The following is an 18,752-nucleotide window of genomic DNA, read 5'->3' on the forward strand; positions in this document are numbered from 1 at the left end:
GACATTCACTTAACTTAGGTATAGTTGAAATAATTTGATTGGCCGGTGAAAATCGGAAATCACTCGAGAAGCACACTGCATTTCCTAATTCCTGGTCCGTATACGACTCGAAAAAAAGCGAGATGCTGCCGAAGGCTCCCCAGAAGCCTGAGGTGCTAAATTTTTTTTAATAAACTGCGCAAATATATTTGCCGTGATTGAACCTATATCTCGTTGAAATAAAGCGTGTTTGTGTGATAACGTTTCAAAGAAAGCGGCGACACAGCTAAAATTGTATGAACGCCAAGTTTACGAGCTAGCCGGTGCTGAAAGAACAGGTTGCGATTGACAGGTATTTAGTCGCAGCCAGTGAATTGAATGCCTCAGTGCTTTTCTGTTAAGCACAGATGGTAAGCATCTAAAAAGGTCGCGAAATGTCGGTTACGAAAATCAATAAAACACAACAATTCTAGTGATCTCCGTGTGAGCGACGACGACGTAAGGAGCCTGCATGCTGGCTTCAGAAAAATAATGTTGGCGGTGGCTTGTCGCCCCCCCCTCCCCCCCTCATAGACATACTTTGGCGTTGATGTAATAAGTACGAGTTCATTTGCACAAACTTCAACTTGCTGTAAGAATCCTTGTACAAAACGATTGGGGATGCTGAGGCAAATGAAAAAGAGCCAAGCAAGGGTACTCGACCGAGGATGAGCGACTGAATCCGCTGAATGGGGCTGAGCAGCAGCGTGGGAGAGCATTTTGTGTCGCCGCTAATCTGCTAACCCGACAGGACTGAAGAGGAGCTGGGCACATAAATTCGTCAAATGACGTGGTGCAGTTGTACCGTAGGCTATGTGGCCGAGGTGTCAGAGGGACGGCACGTGACAGACGTTTTTGCAGTTTTCTTTCCTGTTCTCAGCACAATGTCAAACCCTAGAAGCGCTGGTTTTGTCCTGTTTTTGTGAAGATACCTTAAATGTGCATTCCCGAGGCTTCGTGCGTGCTAAAGAGTACTAACGGGTAGGAACTTTGTCACCAGTAGCTAAAGAGGTTGTTTCGCTACATATGCATTAAGTTAATAGTGCTTTGTGCAATATACAGTCTTTCATGAGCTGAAATAAGCCTACAGAAAGCGCTGCCAACAAGTGATTCGACAATACCGATACCACAAAACCCTACGGCGGTCTGTCAAGATGCGTACTATCATCAAAGAATGTACTGCCATCAGTTAAAATCCTTTTAAGAATTCTTTATGTGTAAGGGTCATGCCCCAAGAGGCTTCACAAAAAGCCAACAGGCACGCAGCTGCAAAATACATAACGTGTGATACACACAGTCCCTGAGTATCATCCGTATGATCCATACGAAATGTCTCTGCAAAGGTTCTCGTCTTGAGATCTTCTCTTTTGTGCCGGTATACACCGAATTTGCCTTAACAGGAATTTGCCTTAACAAGAGAACGACCTAGTTCAGCTTGCGCCGCACAGGAAATACCCAGACTTTACCAAAATTTGTGGAGGAACATCTCTATACGTCTCAGGGGGCACAGCACAGCTGCAACGCGAGTGCCCTGCTTGCCTTGTAGTGCAGCAGTTGGGTGGACTGCTGATGCATGAGGATTCCGACGAAGCACACGACGGCCACCACGGAGAGCAGCAGCACGAGCAGGATGGCCCAGAAGTTGCCGTGAGACAGCGGCTCCACGAGCAGCTGCGTCAGGAAGCTGAGCAGGAACACGTCGACGGTGAGCACGCTCATGCAGTACGACACCACCACGCCCGGGGGCTGGTTGAACGGGTAGAGGCGGTGCAGGGAAGCGAACGTGGCCCGCAGGCGACCGGCCACGTCACCTGCGGCGCCGTCGAAGCTGCTCTCGTCCGAGGGCAGCGAGGGTTTGGTCATGTCAGCGGGCTCCTGGACTTCTTCGCCCTGTGCGTGGTACAGGCAAAGTTAAAACGAAAGAAGTCGAATGAAACGTCAGCGGTATACATTGTACTAAGGGATTATTAAGCAGGGAATAAGATTTGGTTTATAAGGAAGTGAAAAACTGTGGGCCGAGGAGGGAGACAAGCATGCAGTGTTCAGTTCGTAAAACACGGCAAGAATGGAAGTTGAAAGCATTTTACGCCCCAATGATAATTATTTGCAAGGGCGTTCGGCTACGCAAAGATTTGCAGACTTTTCGCACTCAACTTTCAGAGAAGTTAAATTGCCATCAACACCACATCCTCGCATGATCGGGTGGAGGCTACAGAAACCACATTACCGGGTAAAGACCATCGAGAGCTAATGGGTTAATCAAAATTGTTAACGTAGGTACGTTGCTCGTAACTGTCGAGAAACGTTAACATGTGCATTAATAAATTGCAAAAACGTAACGCGTCACCATTAGCACCGTTGTACTTGAAATCCGACACTGCCAACGCCGCCAGTATTTACCCCGCAATGCGCCGTTACAGCTCAGGAAACATATACATGACTGTACTCTCCTCGGCCACTGACATTATTTATGCACCAAAGCTCCGATCACTCGCGGCGCCCGTGGCTGAGAACACAAGATTGCATATTATGGATTCCCCCAGCTTCTTCGAAGGATGCTAGGAGCTGCTCATTCCGAAGTCACGACGAGCATCTTCTGGCTCCCGACAATAGTCTAGGCCAATCTTCATGTCTCTGCACATATATATAGTCAAGAAGGAAGCCACGGTTCTGCATACGACATTTGCGTACATTGCCCATGTAAGTACTTTGCCGAACTTGAGCCACATTCTAGTGGCTGGCTGCCCGGCGGCTCACTGCGATCGCCATGACACCAATATATAACCTCCGAAGCATTCTTAAGCCTCATTTTGCGGAAATGACGAGGCTTAAGAAAATTCGGTGATGTGTTTTTGAAATTCCCTATAGTAAAAGAGCAACAAAGCATCCTTCAAAAGCCACCTACTACCCAAGTTGAGCTGACTTGGACTCCTGCCCACACTGGGCTTGGGGGCAGCGAGGTGGCACACACGACAGCCAGAGCACTCACCCCCCGGGCGTGCCCCACCTCTGTAGCCTCTCACGGAGCCAGATCAGCCCGAGATACCCTTTTAGCTACAACGAAATAACTACTCATTACCGCCTCTCTCACATCAAATACCCACCTGCCCACCCCGAACTGACTCACACGGAAGAATGACTACGGAGGCTCACACAGACGGAATTCCTTACCAATAGGGTCCTCCTCCATACAATACATTCCTCAGAAAATCCCTATCCATTTTGCCCACTCTGCGAAGACAAGGCCACGGTGCAACATCACATGTGGGCCTGTCCATATGATCCTCTCCCTCAAATAAATTTCTCGGACCTCTGGGAGGCAGCGCTGAGCTGTTCTGACCCGGAGAGACAGAAGATCATCATAGCCCGGGCTACGAAGGTCGCCGCACAGATCCGGCTGCCGGCTACCGCCCACGCTTAGAGGTCTTCTTTAAAGAAGCCATGAAGAGAAAATACAACTTGGTTTAATTTGAAAGAACTAGGATTCAGTATAAAAGCAAGAAGTATTTAAAAACTTTCAAATTTTGCGCCACAGTGACGTGTTATGAGCAAGAATGATGTCATACGGGCCAACAAAAAAACATAATTTTCAGCGCGTTAACTCCACGTTAGCATTCAAGTGATGCGGTCAAATGAAAGTAGAGGCCCCATTACAGACGTCCAGTCATGTGTCGTCGCGACAGGTCAGTTAGGCGGCCGCCAATCGCACAAACAAGGTTCCGTGACGTCATAGAAAAGTTGCGGGAAATTGGCTAGGGGGTCGCGACTGCTTCACACGTTTTCTTTAATATCTCCGTTATTTGTTCGAAGATTGGGATGGTATTGGTATCATTGTTATCGGGACTAAGCAGTCTTTCTAATAAACCCAACTTGTATTTTGCTTCATGGTCCTGGAAAAAATGGTCCCGGAAGAAATGGTCCCGGAAAAAATGGTCCCAAATCCAAGGTAGGAAAAAATGGTCCCGGAAAAATTGGTCCCGAAGCCAAGGCAGGAAAAGCAGTCTTGTTCGAGTAAATCCGGTTATTCGCACCAAGAACGTTTGTTTTACCGAAATTCAGGCTAGGTTGTTTTCATGGCCTCTCCCATATTTATTTTCTAATTTGCCGTTACGCTAGCTTAATCCACAGATGCTTCGCATTGATGACGTCTCAACCACATATAGCATGCATAAATCTCAGCACATCTCTGTTTTGAACCCGCACGTTGTGAGGAGGGCAAACCGCTTCCACACAACCTCGACAGGTGAAGGTACCGACACGAAAAACAGGATTCTGGTGATGTGTAGTGAAAGGAAGAAGCGTCAGAGGGGGCTGCCCAGGGGGCTAATCAGAAGTGGACGGGGGCGACTGTTAAGTTCGTATGAAATTTCAAGGCATATCAACAGAAAATTTCGCCTTCACATTCTCAGAGAGTTGTAAGCACCCCCTGGAATTTTTTACGTTTTTTTTTTCTTAACTTTTTCTTACACTCTTTGTTGCTATTTGTTTCTCTTCAATGTTTTTTTCCTTTGTTTATTCATGCTTTGAAGTTAAAGATCGTATATTTTAATTGTATTTACATTTATATTTTGGTGGCCGGACATTTCGGTGCACGGACATGTCGGTGCACGGATATTTACGTGCACGCACATTTCGGTGCACGGACTTTTCAGCGCACGGACGTTTCGGTGCACGATGTTTCGGTGCGATCATTTCGGTGCACGATATGTCCCAGACATTAACTTAAATCTTTAGCTTTAATATTTTAATTTCGATATGACTTTACGCTCGAGAGTTGGGTTTGGGCCGTACTGCGCAGAAACGAAGGCTAAAGCAAGGCGGAGCATCAACGCGTAAATCCCGATTTCACTTTACACCGATTCTGATGAAACCTCGCAGCGTAGAGCTTTAATGACCTTCCATACACTGAGATAGTTGTGTCCGACTAAGCTTCTAAACCGGCTGTTCCAGGCCTCGCAGTTGTTTGGGCGGTTTTAATCCAATTACGTGCACTAAATTTTTAATCGGTATTTAATCGGTACTCAGCCCTACCGTCCATCTATACATGCATCCATCTGTACGTACATCGCCCACCCATCCATCCAGATTTTAGCCTCCACAGGAGTTAATTTCTGCCCCTTGTAGGAATATTAAAGCATTCCATCTCTTTCTCATCCCTTTAGCTAAAACGCAAACGCACAAAAGCAAAGCCGCAAAGAAGTTCAGATCTGACTAACTTGAAGGGAAACACGTCGACTGGAGCATGGGACCATTTTTTCCTAGATGATCACTGGGACCATTTTTTCCGGGACCATTTTTTCTGGGACCATTTTCTCCGGGACCATTTTTTCCGGGACCATTTTTTCCGGGACCATTTTTTCCGTTTCCGGGTATGCATAGGTCGGCTAGGGGCAGGAAAGGCGATTTAGCTACCGATTTAGCTACGAGCCCACGCGCAGGAAGGGTGTCTCTCACACACTTAGGTGCCTGGTACAAAATGTGTGATTCTGCATTTTGGGAAGACAAACAAAACAACGTGTAATTATTGCTATTCGACTATTCGACAATTACATGCGTGCGCTGGCCAGGCGTGCATCACGAAATGCGACCAGTTAATGGATGCACAAGCCACCACAACCAGCCAATGAGTGGAGACGGGGCTACCGTCATTGATTACCATTAGGCGTGACACGGGCATGTAGCGGACGATGATGAGCGACGCGCTGACCACGAGGTAGGCGAGCAGCGTGCCGATGGACATCATCTCCACGAGCGTGTGTATGTCGAGGAAGATGGCCAGGAAGGCCGAGAGAAGCGCGAACGTGTACATAGCCGTCAGCGGCAGCTGGGTGCGCTGGTTGACGCGCGAAAACCAGCCGAAGAGCAGCCCGTCTTCGGCCATGGCGTACACGATGCGCGTCAGGGCATACACGTTGCCCATTAGCACCGTCACCATGCCGCACACCGCGCCCACGATCACGATCACCTGCAACACACGCACAGGAGAAAGTTTGGTAAGCGTGTCCAGAACAGGTGCCGTAGCCCGAAGGAAATGGGCTTGCTTTGTTGACAAGGATGCACTCCTGCTCAATGCAAGCGACGGGGCTACTAAGCAGAGTAACAAGAGAGCTGTTAGAGATTCGCACTGACGGATTGTCATCATGCCAAATGAATGCATGAATCTTAACCTCACTCGTAACAAAAAGGGTCACCGTGCGCATTCTTACGCTGTCATCTAGCTGCCGAGCACGTAAAAAAAGCTTAGAATGAACATTTTACTCATCATTACTACATATATAAAGTAGTAACTGAATATATACAACTATTGGTAGCCTGATTAATATCAACGCACGGTATTAGCAAATTACATTGTTTACGGTGCCGTAAATAACAACTGAGCATTGAAGCAGTTCCCTTGGACTACAGTTCAAATGCGAAGCACTGATGAGGCTGTAATAGTGGTATTCATAGTATGCCAGTGTGTGTACACTAATCCCCCTTTACCTGCCTAAAGGGACAGCCATTGAAAGGTAGAGGCACGTCGCGAGTATATCTTTTATGGACATATTGTGCGAAACAGCGGTGAATTTTTACGTCAAAGTGGACAGCACTTTCACTTCTTTGCGATCTCGCTATACAATCGATTTATGCACTGAATTTAAGCGCTTTTGCATTTTATTGATATAATGCTCATGCCTAGAACTTCCTCACCTTGGCCCAAGTAGCCCCATTGGCAGCCAGCGCGTCAGGCAGCCCCGACTCGCTCGTGATGTCGGTGTAGTTCACCATGAGCGTCAGCACTGCGGAGATGGAGATGTAGATTACAGTGACGATGCTCATCGATATGAAGGTGGCAAGTGGCAGTGACCTCTGCGGGTCGCTGGCCTCCTCGCCCGACGTAGCGATGGAGTCGAACCCGATGTACGCGTAGAAGCAGGACGCCGATGCCGCGAGCACGCCGTGCCACCCGAAAGGCATGAATCCTCCGGTCGCTGGGTTGGTCCAATTCTCTATTCTGGCAAAGTAAGAACCAACGCCGATGATGAGCAGGGCGATGGCGATATTGACGATTGAGAAGATGTTGTTGATGTGGGACGAGGCCCGAACGCCTAACGACATGACCACCACGAAGGTGACGATGAAGACGAACGCGAACAGGTCGGGCTCCTCGGAGAAGAAAGTCGCGTGTATCTTGCCCACGTGCGTTGCCGTCCACGTCTTGATGATGTTGCCCAGCAACGAGTCTACGTAGGCACTACAGGCTCGAGCAACAGCGGCCAGTCCGATGACGTTCTCCAGAACCACGTTCCAGCCCACGAGGAACGCCCAGAACTCTCCGACGGCCAGGTAAGTGTAGGAATATGCCGAACCGGCCTTGGGAAAGCGGACGCCGAACTCGGCGTAGCTGAAGGCAGCGAGTAGGGAGGCCACTCCGCTGATCAGGAATGACAGGATCACGGCCGGGCCGGCGACGGATTTGGCCACGGTGGCAGTGAGGACGTAGATGCCGGAGCCCATCATGTGGCCGATTCCCAGGAGGGTGATGTCGAAGGTGGACAGACATCGCTTAAGGGACGTCTCGAACACGTCGGAGCCCAGCGGCTTAGTTCTCCGAAGCTTGTGCAGAAAGCCATTGAAGCCCGACTCCATGCTGGACGACTGGTGGCTTACTGGCGGGTTAGAGAGAGGTGCCGGCTGGGTCGTGGCAGAAGTAGGCAACGCAAGCCGTGTAGCTCCTGAAAAAAAGAAAAAAACATGTCGGCAGTGAGCATTTTGTAAATATGTAGGGCACAGTGTGCATGCAAGCAAGGCAGCGATAAAAAGAGCGTTCGCAGTCGCAGGTTAAAATGACGTGACATCACCGGTCATAATACGTTTGTAAATTGACGCGAAGTAAGGTATTGTTATTACCAGTAAAAATCAATGACAGCGTTCGATTTAGAAACGATTTAGAAGCCTCCATCACCTCGTTCGAATCTAAATTCTCATAGAATGTAGCACCTTGAAAAATGAGCATACAACTTACTGGGGAATCGAGCAAAGCACACTCAAGCTCTGCAAGCGAATAAAATGTTTGACCAATCTGTTACAAGCGAAACCACTCCGCATGACTCTCTTCTTATCTTTTTCAGCGGGCAATGGCTTGCTCTCTTTAAACGAGCGTGAAACGCAAAAAGAAAAGCTGCGATTGCAGCTGTATGCCTGCATCAAGGGGGGGGGGGGGGGGGGATCTGCACAAACGTATGGCAGGTTTTGACTGCACTGAAAATGTAGCTTCAACGATGACAGTCTCTAGTTCGTGGTTTGTTTTCTGTTGCCAGGGCCGCCTTTGAAACTCGTGTTTTTCTCCAGGCGTGAACTCAAGTGACGTACGAAACACCGTTTGATGGATGCACGTCTGCATAAAAGTCAAGTGTTCTTATTTGCATAAATGGGCTCCCGGGCTGCAACGTATTCACACCGCAAGCTCTATGCGGACTCATGTTATTTGTTTTGGAGCCTCCTCCTTTTCTTCTCAAAGTTATAAATGTAACTTCGATGCCCCAATTATTGTTTGGAGACGTGCATTTGGTGCGTCAGCATGCTGCATTAAAAAAAGCTAAGCAACTTGAACCTCATTTGTGGATACTTTGTTGTGGAAGAAAGAACGCCGTAAAGATGCATAGGTTTACATTGCTGGTTCTTTCCTTCATGGGAAAATTCAATTACTATCTACGAAAAAATCAACATCCAACCAAAAGCCACTCGTCCACGAAAGCTTAAATATGGTTTTGCATGCTTCTGCGAAAACGCTGTGCCCACTTCGGTAAGGCATCTCGTTGAAGAAAAAAAATTCATTATGCGTCGAGGATTGCCCCGATTTGAGTGTTCAGTGGCTTTCAATCACCCAAGCTATAGCACTTCGCGTGTACAACGCGGTTTATTACAATAAAATAGGTACTAAAGATCCTACTACAGAATATTGTATGCAAACATATTGTACAGGTTCCCTGAAACTTCCTTTGTAAAACTTAGGTGCCTTAGGGGAGTGAAGTAAACTTTTACTGATGTACATTTTCTCTCAATGTAGGTAGGCTAACAAGTGCCGACTTTGTCTTGGAAAGTTCGAAGAAGCTGTACAGCATACCAATCATGGTTACCATATGCGCGAGTAATCAAGTCAAAAAGTGCCAACAGATAGCCGCCAGTTTGCGCTTTTATCATCGCCCACTGCTTGCACCGATCAACAGGAAGCAAAGGTTTATCTCTACTTATCTGTACAACTTATCTCTGCTCGTGATCCACAGCCGGCGTGCGTTCACCGAGACTCACCTGGTTCCTCGACCAGCCCGTGCAGTCAGTGACAGCGCCATACGGAGGCTTCTACCGACTCCCGCATACTGCCCCGCTATGCGCAACCACTTCGGCAGGAAGACGCGTAGGTGTCTGTCTGCTCGCGTGCGGAACCCGTGTTCCGGACAGCTGTGGTGACGGCGGCGGCCTTTGTCGGGGGAAGACTCAGTCGGTCGACGTAATGGCCGCTCCCTGGTTTTGGCGAGCGAGCACCGCGTGTGCCGCGCAGCCGGAGTCGACACGAGCCGCTGCTTGGCGATCAATAAACCCACACTCGCATCGGGAGGAGCACGCGGCTCGCGCGAGAATCTATGGGACCCAAGTGCGCGTGCGCCATGAGTCAGAGCCCCTGCTTGGCGCGGTTTGTTTGGTCTGTGTGTTGTGTGTGTGGTTCATTGTCTACCCGGTGTCTCCGCCCGGACAAGAACGCGCGGGAACATTTGCAGGACCACGCTGTCTCTCCGGGACTAGCGATACAACAGTACCCGTGATTAGGGGCGCTGCTTCTGCCGAACACGCGATTTCGGCAGTATTAAAGTGCCTGAAACAGCGTCCGTTTGGCCCAGTTTTGTCTCCCTCTTCTTTTTAGGGAGAATGGGAAAGATGGAGGGAAAATGAGGTCGAGGACGACTGGGTTAGGGAGCTGGGGATTGGAAACGTGGTAATGGGGAGCTTCGGGGAAGAACAGTTGTTTATACTTTTTATTTAATTTATTCATACTGACGGGAGCTTTGCGAAACAGGATCAGAGAGGACAGTCGAAATTCATTGATGTCTCCGAATTTCTGTGAAGCGTGCGCGGTAAATTAGGGAAACGAATTGCAAAATTTGTCTGCAGGGCAGGCAAAGATGCATGCAGGTACATACAGTCGAACCTTGCTGATACGAATGGCACTATTTCAATAGATGAGAAATTCGAACTGGCGCCTTTTTGCGCGGCAATTGTGCATGTGTTTGAATAAAAAAATGACTAATGAAAACCGCATGGACTCGCAATAATACCAAAGAGATTGGTGATCCAATTTAACTTCCCTTTCATGTTTAAATTCACTCAGAGCGGACGCGATAGGAAGTTGTGGAATAACAAAGCCCTAGGGCAACGATTGCACATTGTTGAAAATCGGGGTTAATATGGATAAATGCATATTAAAACATGACCTATCCGCTTGCCTTCGTGCATGCGCGCTGACAAGAAGCGTTGTGGGGAGTATGAGTTTTTCAGACCGGGGCGCTACCCGGGGACCTTCACTTGTAGAAGAGGTCTGTCCGTACTTTCTAATTAAGTCCTATTTCTACTTATTCATTGGGTACGCTGTACCTGTCCACTAGTTATCAATTACCGACATTACACTCTCGAGGGCGTATAGCGTACTCTAGCGCTTATAGGTGTTTGACAATGGCGTTTGCCTGCCGTACCCTATAGACATTTGTTTTAGTTCGAATTCTCGTTTATACGAACTATTATTTGTTCACCTTAGAGTTGCAATTAACGAGGTTTTATTTTATTTTCTACAGAATCGCGCTGTTCACCGTTATTTGTTTCTTCACGTCAGGTACACTACACCACTCAGTTTTGCTGTTTACGTCTGCCTCATATTCATCTATTTCCAAGGAACACGTTTCAAGGCGCCGGTTCATGTTTCAGATGGGACCGAAAGGCTTTGAAAAGGTTGGCCACCGAACCAGGTCACGGAACTGTTCATTAGTTTCAAGTCCAGTTGCTCCAGAAGAAAAAAACAAAAGCTGCGTTATGTTTCTTTGATGCAAACTATGTAACATTCATGAACTGGAGCGTGTCCACGCAAGACAACGTGTCGAGCTCGTCGCCTATTAGCGGAGCACGCAGCACCGTAATGGAAAGTACGTACATCAAACGGCCCCACTAATGCAGGAAACAACTGCTTGGGATTGACATAAGGTCAATTAAGACTCTGAAGCGACATGGTGTGGTTGCCGCCCTTCTCTAGTATGAACCCTGAAGAACAAAGTTCACAGGGCATTTATCTACTGAAGACGATCTTGCCCGAGTTGCAAAGCGAACAGCGTGCATCTCAGCGTCCGGATGCATTTATTCTGTTTGTTCTGAGGGGTCCCTTTGGCCCTTTGCGTTAGGCACACTGCAGGCCAGGGGAATCGTGACGGATTCAACGTTTAAACGCAGGGACGCATTATCACATTCACCAGAACCTCGTTCCTTGCAGTCATTGCCTTGAAGCTTTAGCAAAGCTGCGCGGAAAAAGTAAATCTACTTTCCGACTACAAGCAGGAGCTTCCGACCGGAATGTTTTTCAGGAGCAAACGCACAGAAGCCATCTATTGGAACATTTTAAATGCTCCTTGAGTGGCTCAGCACCGGCTGTTAGGCGGATTGGGAGGGGGACGGGGGGGTGGGGGGGGAGGGGGGGGCGAAGGGTTGTTAACTAGGCATAGCTAATCCGGAGATACACAAGGTCGTGAATTCGTCCAAGGTGAAAACGGCAGTTTTTCAGAAAAAATGCGAGTGGCACAACTTGCGCGCAAATGGTGACCAGAGGTGGCTGGCTTAGATATTGGTTTGTGGTGTCTACTTGCGTTCCCGCTGAAGAGGCACCAACATAAGCGCCTCCCCCCTCCCCTGTTTTATTTTATTTTTCTGACTTTGGGGTCGCAATGAACATTCTGGAAAGTTTCTGAACAACAATATCAAAGAAAAAATAAGCAAGCACGAATGAAGCAATGGGGTTGATGAAGTGTGCGGGAGGGGAAGGAAGGGAGGGGGCATTTGCCCCTTTTGCACCCCCATGCTGCCGCCTATGGCTGCAGTAACTATAATTTATATACCCGTTTATTCATTGTAAAGTGCTCTCCAACAGCGCTGGGCGTTTTCTGGTGGTGCACTGAGTGTACGCATCATTCACTGGGTATTCGCATAAACCAATCAAGGTACAGTCATGGGCAAATGAAATGTGAACACGAAAATATGAACCGTAACACGCAAAATTGATAAATACTCTTCGTTGAGCGCGCTATTGGCGTATTTGGAAAGCCACATTTCCCAACTTTGTTTTTGTAGCTAAGGCACGCGTCGTTTTGACTTGCATGGAAAGAACTCGCGCTATTCGTGTATTCAGGCTCACATTTTCATGATTGCGTTTCATTTGTCCATGACCGTTCCTGTAAGGACTTAACTTTTCAGAATTGCCATACACCCTTGATTCGTAACAGCCTGTGGGGATGTTTGCGGTATAGAAGCAAAAGGCGAAATTGCGATATCCCGTATAGTATATCTCCTGGCCAGCCCCAGCGTCACATCGAGAAGTTTTGACCACGCACTTTGCATTAGTTTGATTGATTGATTGATTGATTGATTGTGGGGTTTAACGCGCCGACGCAACGCAGGCGATGAGGCGCGCCGTAGTGGAGGGCTCCGGATTAATTTTGACCACCTGGGGATCTTTAACGTGCGCCGAAATCTCGTACACAGGGGCGTTTTTGCTTTTCGCCTCCATCAGAAAAGCAGCCGCCGCGGCCGGGAATCGAACCCGCGACCTCGTGCTCAGCAGCGCAACGCCTTAGCCACTGAGCCACCGCGGCGGGTACTTTGCATTAGTTCGCTGCGATGACACTACCCTTGTGATCATTGCTGGAGAATCTAATGTGTGCACTTCAAAGCCGCACAAGACATGGTTCACCTAATTTTCGCCGAAATAGTTTGCTTTGAAGTGCCACACCCACTCATTTTACTCGACAATGGTCGTTTATAGATTTAACTTTGGCCAATATTGGATGTAAAGCTGAAAGCTAACACGTAAGCCTATATCACAGCAATCAGAAAGCTATCAACATTATCCTTATCAAATGATGAAAAAAATTACGCCCACCTCCCCTCGCGGGAGCCCTGATGCGACGCTAAGGGGGGTTCAAGCGCAAGCGGAGAGCAACCGTCGACCGAAAGGCCGCCGGAGAGCGGCACACCGGTTATAGGCGCAGCGCGCCCGAAGGAGAGGAGACCGCGGAGAGAGAGAGTACTGCACATGCGCAGCACCGAGCGCAGCGCCGCCCACCGGCGGAGTGAGAGTGCGCTGGGCCGCACACCCGCAGATGTTGAGAGAGTGTTCGCTCTCACCTTGGCACGAGCCTGCGCCAGTGCGTCTGCCGCGGCTATGACGCAACACAATCCAACACAATCAACTTTAATCCAATCCAATCCAAATCCAGTCCAATCTAATCCAAGCCAAGCCAAGCCAAGTCAAGCCAATCCAATCGAATCCAATCCAATGCCCCTCGCGAGAGAGTGTTCGCTATCGGAGAGGAGAGGGGGTGAGCGGAGGAGAGTGCGGATGCCGACGACGACGACGGACGCACGCAGGAAGGACACGGCCGCCGACAAGAGATGCTCTCAGCGTCGCATCTAATAAATGCATGTACGGCATGTCCTTGTCTAATCCTCTGTTACGCGCTACAGCGCTGTTGGTCATCCCAGTTCACCGGATGAAACGGTTTCTAATTTCATTTTCAATCCACGTTTTGATCGTTTGGTTTCCCACGATTTTTGTTGCTGCGTCGCCATTTCCTTTTCCCAGTGGCGGCTGGCCTACCAGACACCATTGTATGGTTCACCGTCCTGCCTTTATAGTGGTTTTGTCTCTATTGCCAGGTATAGAAAATGCTTCCCGCTTCCTGCCTGGGTCATTCCATGCCAAACGACCCAAACAATTCGCTCGACCCTCGCCGACTACATTACATAACATCATTCGCAATCCCTTTACTACACTGTTCGTCCTCATAACGAACTATTGGAGAGAGAGAGAGAGAGAGAGAGAGAGAGAGAGAGAGAGAGAGAGAGAGAGAGAGAGCGGTGGATGGATGGATGGATCTATGAAAGGATGTATAGAAGAATGAACGTTTAATAGAGCAAACCGTGGTCGTTGAGCCGTCACTCAGGGGGGTGGGTTCGCCTTAGTCCAGGTACCCTGTGGCCTTGGCTGCAGCTGTGGCACGGGTGACCAAGAAGATTGGGTCAGCGTGACGAGAGCTGCAGAGCAGGCCCTTCCAGTGCTCGGAAGAAGGGTTGAGATTGCGGATGAGCGATTAGGTGTTTTGACAGGCCCGCACAGGTAGTATCAAGAGAGGGGCAGAAGTGACATATGAGGGCGTATTGGGTGTGAGAAATACAGTGAAGGATGGAGCGTTGTAATAGGCGTTTGTTTGCAATCGACGTCAGATGATGGCTTCCTCCTTGGTTAGTTGAGGGTAGTGTTGAGGCAAGGTGAGGCGAAGCTTACGATTATGGAGGATGTCGTGGTAGGGTAATGGAACTGCGGGAGGTGGAGGAGGTTGGGCCGTGGATTCTGACCCTGAAGGAAACGCCCGGTGCAGAAGGGCGTGGGCAGTGGCTGAGCCGTCTCGTTTCCCCCGAGGGACGACTGAGCAGGGGTCAAGAGGATGTAGAAGTTCAGGGGGGGATTGATTGATGCGAGTATGCGTAAGGCGGGAAGGAAGATGCGTCCACGTTGAATGTTACGGCAGGCTTGCTGGGAATCTGTGATAACTGCAAGGTATTCGGAATCAGTGGTAGCGAGGATGGCTATGGCAATTTCTTCGGCAGTGATAGTTGATGTGGAGAGAGTTGTGAGGGAGGTGAGAAATGTGCCTTCCGACTTGACAACCGCCAGAGCATGAGCCTGGCGTGAGGGGTGAAGGGTGAAGGGCGGCGTCGGTATAGCGAGTGTCGGAATGAAAGTGGGATTGGAATCGAAGACGTTAATTCCGGTAGAGTTTTCTACCTTGGTTGAGTTATGGGTGCATATTGTCAGAAATTTAGGATACAGTAATGTAAGTCCGGATTGAAGACGGAATGCGTTGAAGGGCATGTGAAGCAGGTGGGGTCGGGTAACCGAGGGCCCGAGGGACGTGCAGGCCGGTAGTGGTAAGGAGGAGTCTGGGGAGTTGGCTGTTGCGTTGAGCTTCCAGGAGTTCTTCGAAGGTGTTATGAATTTCGAGTTGAAGGAAACAAGAAGTAGACGTTTCAGCGGGGAGGCTAAGTCCTACTTTGTAATCTTTTGGAATCAGTTTGTCGGCTTTCGCTCGTTCTTTGGGTTTGCAGGCGATGCATGGGGTGTAATATGTGATGTGACTAATTGAAAGGGCTTGAATTAGTCGTATTGTATCATCTTCATTGAGGTCTTAATGTTGGTTTGTGATGCGTTTGCTGAGATGGGTGAGTTGGTGACAGAGGCTTGTAGCTGGGGAAGAACTGCAGTGCAAGAGCCATCTTGATGGAATTGGATTCCGAGTATACGAAGGGTGTGCACTTTAGGAATCGGCGTAGAACCGATTCCTGTTGCATGGTCGGGTGTGGGTACTGGAGGTGTCTGTCACAGCAATTTAAATATCGTGTCTCTGCCCGAAACATAGGCGGCAAAAAAATTCGCAAAAATAACATTTCACGGAGTGCGGGCAAACAATTTGAGTTGGTATATAAAAAAACGCGCTTTCTTGCTACAGCCCATCGACCGCTGCTAGTGTGACTCAAAATGTGCTTTGCGGGGAAGCAATGCGGCGTTTCTGGGCCATATTAAGGCATTATTTTATAGCTGTTACATCTATTTCAGAGACCATTTAGTTGCATAATTTGTTTATATTGTTGACGGTAAGGGCGGGAAAGACCTGTGGGAGTCGAGGAGCGAGTAGTTCCAGTCTGGTAAACACGTGAACTTTGATAATCATATTCAAGTGCTTATTGCAAAGTGTGGCGGCCCACGTAAAAATACAATGTTAGGATGATTAAAGGGGGCGCAAACTGCGTTTATTTCTGAAAGTGTAATCGGTATACTTTTAACAGCAGTGCTGTTTAAGCTTAAGCTTGGTCCCGTTGGCGTTCGCAAAAAAATACCAAGAAAAAAAACTCCTCCAGAGCTGGACGCCCAGACTGATTTTCGTCCAGCCGCGTAGGCGGAGCCAAGCCTCACCTAGCTATGACGTTATCATGCGAGCCGCATCCGCTTGACCTTCGAGAACACTGCCCTGAGTTCTTGGCGTGATCGCTCGCGTGCTCTTCTCCTCGCCAGTTCTCGTGCGTCTCGCCCGAATTGGGGAGTACAGAACCACTCTCGCTACAAACGCCGAGTTCGCCAAGCCGGTTGCCGCCGGTTCTAGCGCGTGCTAACGTGGTCCACTTTGGGAGATACGTGAAAGCCGGCGAAAAAAACGACCCGGGCCTGTCAGTCATGGAGAGCTTTCAGCGGCACGTTTGGAAATCCACGTGAGGCACAACAGCCAGGTCTCCCACCAAGGGAGAGGAGCCACCAGCTCTGCTGTTTCTCCGGGCTTGCAGCGCTAGTGCAAACTGCGCAATTTTTTTAAGCGAGAAAATATTTGTTTTATATTAAGAAGTCCCAAGTCCTCTGTCTGCGGGCTGTAAGTTCGCTTCTCTGCAACGACGCGTCCCCCCGTGGCAGTGCAGTGGTGCGGCGGCCATGAGCGTCTCGGGCTTTCCCATGGCAACCTGCTTCACAGAACTGCAGCTGTCCGCTACTGGATTTCGGTAGGGTGTCATCGGCACATGATCAGTTGATGGAGTCCTTAAATATCTGCCGCGACGCTGCGTTCATGCAGATAGATTTACTAGTATTTACGAGGCTGTGGTTTTCAGCGCGCTTGGTGAGTCTCGGTTGCCGGAATATATACCTTTTATGTTTTAAGGAGCAGCCCTTTGGCGCCCGTTCGTGAGTTGAGGGGCGTCGCCGTCGGGGTCATCCAGCGAACCATTTCAAGTCCGAAGAGTTAAAGAAATCAGATGAGGAGGCTGTCGAGAAATTGGGAGGGGAGGACGGTTCGCCGTGGCGGCGCGAGACGCTTCTCCGAAAGTGTGCGGGAAAGGGAAGGGGGGGGGGGGGAAGGGGCAGCATGCTGTGCCCGCACGAGACGCTCGACGGCGCGACACTTGGCGAAAATGTGAGGGGGACGTGCGCGTGACCATGATATGCGTTCGCTTCCTATGACGCAGTTCGCGGTCCCTCCCTCAGCCGCACTTCACACCGCCGACCCAGAGTCTCACCATAGCTGCCGTCGAGAGAACCCACGAGTGAGTGCTGCGTCAAAGCACTGCAGCCATCGGGAGTGAGTGCTCAACTGCAAGTGATGCAACCGGTCGTGCGCTTCGTCAGCCGCTGCAGCTAAACGAGCTGCCAGAGCGGAGGCTCAGCACCGCCGACGCGAGCATTCAAAGTGAGTGCTGGACAATGAGCGAGGCAAACGGTCTATGTTCTTCGTCAGCCACTGTAAATACAAGTTTTCTGTAACAATACAAATTTGTCCGTCAGAAATTCTTTCCCTCAACACAATTTGCCCAGTCAAAACAGCTAAACAGCTGCGCCCAAATATTGCATTATGGAATATCGTAATCTCCAGCCGATTTTTTTTTCATGTTCTTTTTCCGCCCATGTAAAATGCTGGTGGGTGTAAGTATCGTTCCCTGGTAAGCTCTTTAAAGAGTGGCCTTTACTGAAAATCGCTTTGCGGTGCTGCCAACCCCACCTCAAGCGCTTTTTCCGCGTGGCATTGAAGGAATTTTAACTCGGCCGATAAATTCAAGTCATTTTCATGGTAGCACAAATTTACAAGTTTTTTTTTATTCTCGTACAGTGACGGTGCACCGACACAAAAAATGCGAATTTTCAGGACACCAGAAAATTCGCATTTCAAAACCGCCAAAGCCTCCGCTTGAACAGTAGCCACGGCCGCTGTCAAGGGGTCAAGCCAATCCGATATCACGGCATGTGAGTTTACACGTAGCGCCCAGTTTTTTCTGGACAATAGTATACAACGAGGAGATGTATCGTGGCTTCCTCAGTGGTATGACTGGCAATCGTCTTGCGCGAGAAAACTATAATTCTTTGCGAAGTCTAAATGACGACTCATCTCTTCATCCTTCAGGCTGGCATTAATTCCTCTCAGATGCTTGACTTGCTATTTACTTATGAAGTGATGCTGCTTCAGCTCTTCTAGTAAGTCTAAAAACTCTTCCCAAAACAACGGCAGAAACTACCATAATTCTTGCTAGTCTGCAGGGAACACCTGCGATGTAGCATGAAAATCTGTTCCGTCCATGCCACATTGCACCAATACTTATCCTCACGGGCGGATTATCCATAGTTCAAAGGGTTCAAATGAACCGGGAACCCTCGAGATTAGCCTTCCCTCCCCCCCTCCGCCCGAAGGGTTGTAAAAAAATGGCCGACTTCGTGGCTTCGTTCGGAAAGTTTAAGGCTCCTGCTGATTCTATTTAAATTCGTTATCTATTTAAATAACGAATGCTTCGAAAAAGCTGTTCGTTGCAAAATGTGAATAATCCTGAAGTCAGCTCACAGTTTATTCAGTCTGAGGAAAAAACATTGCATTCGCCCATAAGCATGCATACCGTAGAGCGACGTAGCTGACCCA

The 18,752-nt window shown here is 49.0% G+C and overlaps 1 protein-coding gene across 1 annotated transcript in view; it reads right to left on the minus strand.

Moving 5' to 3' along the window:
- Positions 1-9,703, minus strand: part of LOC144144890 (cationic amino acid transporter 4-like) — a 20,377-nt gene extending 10,674 nt beyond the window's left edge. Inside the window, exons 1-4 of the mRNA XM_077676389.1 lie at positions 9,310-9,703; positions 6,709-7,733; positions 5,675-5,983; positions 1,558-1,908 (exon numbers count right to left, since the gene is read on the minus strand). Coding sequence (XP_077532515.1) covers positions 1,558-1,908; positions 5,675-5,983; positions 6,709-7,647 — 1,599 coding nt within the window. The 5' untranslated portion in view covers positions 7,648-7,733; positions 9,310-9,703. The remainder of the gene's footprint in view (positions 1-1,557; positions 1,909-5,674; positions 5,984-6,708; positions 7,734-9,309) is intronic.
- Positions 9,704-18,752: the final 9,049 nt, after the last annotated feature.

The sequence above is a fragment of the Haemaphysalis longicornis genome, unplaced genomic scaffold (genome assembly GCF_048455015.1).
Source record: "Haemaphysalis longicornis isolate Haplotype H1 unplaced genomic scaffold, Haemaphysalis longicornis Haplotype H1 scaffold_7, whole genome shotgun sequence".
NCBI lineage: Eukaryota > Metazoa > Arthropoda > Arachnida > Ixodida > Ixodidae > Haemaphysalis > Haemaphysalis longicornis.